Source organism: Colobus angolensis, unplaced genomic scaffold, assembly GCF_000951035.1.
Source record: "Colobus angolensis palliatus isolate OR3802 unplaced genomic scaffold, Cang.pa_1.0 Scaffold881, whole genome shotgun sequence".
Taxonomy (NCBI): domain Eukaryota; kingdom Metazoa; phylum Chordata; class Mammalia; order Primates; family Cercopithecidae; genus Colobus; species Colobus angolensis.
In genome coordinates, this window is record NW_012122721.1 from 47,755 (window position 1) to 51,410 (window position 3,656).

A 3,656-nucleotide genomic window follows, 5' to 3' on the forward strand; every position below is an offset into this window, starting at 1 on the left:
TGCGTCTTCAGAAATCGGTGGTTCTTCCACAGATAGGTCAAAAACCTCATTTGCAAAAATAAACACATGAAATATCTCATCTAATTCAATCAGCATGCATTATGCCTTAATACCTGAAGCAGAGTATTAAGCTACACCCTGGACAATGTAAAAGAATTAAGAATGCAGAAAAAAAAGTGCCTACCCTCATAAAATTTATGCACTGACAGGAAAAAAGTACATATGCATAGCAAACCGTAAGAAAATAAATGGTTAAGAGAGGGAAGAGGACAAATCCTCAGGAAAAGTTGAGAAAAAGGAGGAACAAGACCGATATGATTTTTTTGAGGCTAACAAAAGGAGCAATCTGACTAAAAGCTAATAAAGAACCTTGACTGGTAAGGTGGCAAGTTTAAATCTGATACATAGTAGGTAGACGATGTCAGCTCTTGAACAAAGCATGTGATTTTTAAAACATATATTCCCTGGTTTATGCTACAAACACAACTGGGCAGGAGCTTTTATTACCTTTAAGGTTCTTTGGAACCATGCTACCAGACGCTGCAGAGAAGCGTCTGTTTCGCTTCTAACATTGGTGAACTCCTCTCTTTTTTCACACTTCCAGTCATAAAATTTTTTAAGTATTTCATCAGAATTTGCTCCTTCTTTGGCTTTTCCATACACTGCTTCTAAAGAGACTGACAAATCCTGCAGAGAGATACATTTCTGTTTATTAAAGTTTATTAACTCATTCAGGATTCAAGCACTGTGTTAGGATCTAAGGGGCAGAAAAGCAGTATGCTGAATCCCCATTCTTGAGCATTTCATAAATACAACTTAGAATCACCAGAGATGAAAACAAAAACCTACCTAGAAGGTGGCTTATTTGGACCGTAACAGTAAAGTTTATTAAGTGAATTAGTTACAAATAGAAAGCTTTATATCCTTACAGTTTTTAATTAAGTAGAAATTACCCTATTTTCCTAACTTTTTTGTATAAATGTATTGGGTAAAAGAGTAATTTTGTTACATGGATATATTGTGTAGTGGTAAAGTCTGGGCTTTAGTGTATCTATCATCCAAATGTACACTGAACCCATTAAGTAACTTCTCAACATCTACCACCCTCCACCCCTACCACCCTTCTGAGTTTCCCTTGTCTATCATAAGAATCACTGGTGCCATGAAATTTTCTAAGACCTATTGTTAAAAAAAAATAATAAACTACACACTAAAATATACAAATAATTCTAATTAAGTAAAGACATTAAACATATATATGGACAATCATGCATCATTTAACAACACAACAACACAAATATCTTCTAAGAAATGCATCGTGAGGCAATTTCATCATTATGCAAACATCATGGAGTGTACTGATGCAAACCTAGATTATACAGTTTACGATACAACCAAACTACATCCTATAGCCTACTGCTCCTAGATACAGCCTGTTACTGTACTGAATAATGTAAGCAACTGTAACAACAATTGCCTATCTAAACATAGAAAAGGTACAGTAAAAGTAAGAACTATAATTTTATGGTACCACCACTATATATACAGTCCATCATTGACCAAACCATGCAGCACTTGACTGCACTTAAAAGTATTTTCTAAATGAATTGGCCTGGCTGTGTTTGTTGGGGCAGGTGGGCAAAAAAAAAATAATAATAATTAAATAAACAAATAAATAACAATAATAAATAAATTTTTTTAATGTAATAAAGAATTGGAGGGGGCGCCCAAGATGGCTGAATAGAAACAGCTCCAGCCTCCAGCTCCCAGAGTGAGCGACACAGAAGACAGGTGATTTCTGCATTTTCAACTGAGGTACCAGGTTCATCTCACCGGGGTGTGTCAGACAGTCGGTGCTGGTCAATAGGTGCAGCCCAATCAGCAAGAGCTGAAGCAGGGCAAGGCACTGCCTAACCTGGGAAGCGCAAGAGGGAAGGGAATTCCTTTTCCTAGCCAAGGGAAACTGAGACACACAACACCTGGAAAATCGGGTAACTCCCACCCTAATACTGTGCTTTACCAAGGGTCTTAGCAAACGGCACACCAGGAGATTACATCCCATGTCTGGACAGGAGGGTCTCACGCCCACGGAGCCTCCCTCATTGCTAGCACAGCAGTCTGAGATCTAACTGCAAGACAGCAGCGAGGCTGGGGGAGGGGCATCCGCCATTGCTGAGGCTTAAATAGGTAAACAAAGCCTCTGGGAAGCTCGAATTGGGTGCAGCCCACCACAGCTCAAGGAGGTCTGCCGGCCTCTGTAGACTCCACCTCTGGGGACAGGGCATAGCTAAACAAAAAGCACCAGAAACCTCGGCAGATGCAAATGTCCCTGTCTGACAGCTTTGAAGAGACCAGTGGTTCTCCCAGCACGGAGGTTGAGATCTGGGAACAGACAGACTGCCTGCTCAAGTGGGTCCCTGACTCCTGAGTAGCCTAACTGGGAGACATCCCCCACTACATGCAGACTGACACCTCACATCTCACATGTCTGGGTACACCTCTGAGACAAATCTTCCAGAGCAAGAATCAGACAGCAACACTTGTTGTTCAGCAATATTGTATCTTCTGCAGCCTCCACTGCTGATACCCAGGCAAACAGGGTCTGGAGTGGACCTCAAGCAAACTCCAACAGACCTGCAGCGGAGGGTCCTGACTGTTAGAATGAAAACTAACAAAGAGAAAGGACACCCACACCAAAACCCCATCAGTATGTTAACATCATCAAAGATCAAAGGCAGATAAAATCACAAAGATGGGTAAAAAGCAATGCAGAAAAGCTGGAAATTCAAAAAATCAGAGCACGTCTCCCCCTCCAAAGGAACGCAGCTCCTCACCAGCAACGGAACAAAGTTGAACAGACAATGACTTTGATGAGTTGAGAGAAGAAGGCTTCAGTCAATCAAACCTCTCAGAGCTAAAGGAGGAACTACATACCCAGCACAAAGAAACTAAAAACCTTGAAAAAAGAATGGAAGAATGGATAACTAGAATAATCAATGCAGAGAAGTCCATAAATGAACTGATAGAGATGAAAATCATGACATGAGAACTACATGACAAGTGCACAAGCTTCAGTAACTGACTCAATCAACTGTAAGAAAGAGTATCAGTGATTGAAGATCAAATGAATGAAATGAAGTGAGAAGCTTAGAGAAAAAAGAGTAAAAAGAAACGAACAAAGCTTCCAAGAAATATGGGATTATGTGAAAAGACCAAATTTACGTCTGATTGGTGTGCCTGAAAGTGATGGGGAAAATGAAACCAAGTTGGAAAACACTCTGCGGGATATTATCCAGGAGAACTTCCCCAATGTAGCAAGGCAGGCCAACATTCAAATTCAGGAAATACAGAGAACGCCACAAAGATACTCCTCGAGAAGAGCAACTCCAAGACACATAATTGTCAGATTCACCAAAGTTGAAATGAAGGAAAAAATGTTAAGGGCAGACAGAGAAAGGTCAGGTTACCCACAAAGGGAAGCTCATCAGACTAACAGCAGATCTCTCGGCAGAAACTCTATAAGCCAGAAGAGAGTGGGGACAAATATTCAACATTCTTAAAGAAAAGAATTTTCTACCCAGAATTTCATATCCAGCCAAATTAAGTTTCATAGGTGAAGGAGAAATAAAATCCTTTACAGACAAGCAAATGCTTAG

The 3,656-nt window shown here is 40.3% G+C and overlaps 1 protein-coding gene across 1 annotated transcript in view; it reads right to left on the reverse strand.

Annotated features, from left to right (window-relative positions):
* Positions 1–687, reverse strand: part of LOC105503870 (serine/threonine-protein kinase 31-like) — a gene marked incomplete at both ends in the record, with an annotated part of 40,523 nt that extends 39,836 nt beyond the window's left edge. The window contains one exon of the mRNA XM_011930971.1: positions 508–687. Within this exon, the coding sequence (XP_011786361.1) occupies positions 508–687 (180 nt within the window). The remainder of the gene's footprint in view (positions 1–507) is intronic.
* Between the last annotated feature and the right edge of the window lie 2,969 nt (positions 688–3,656).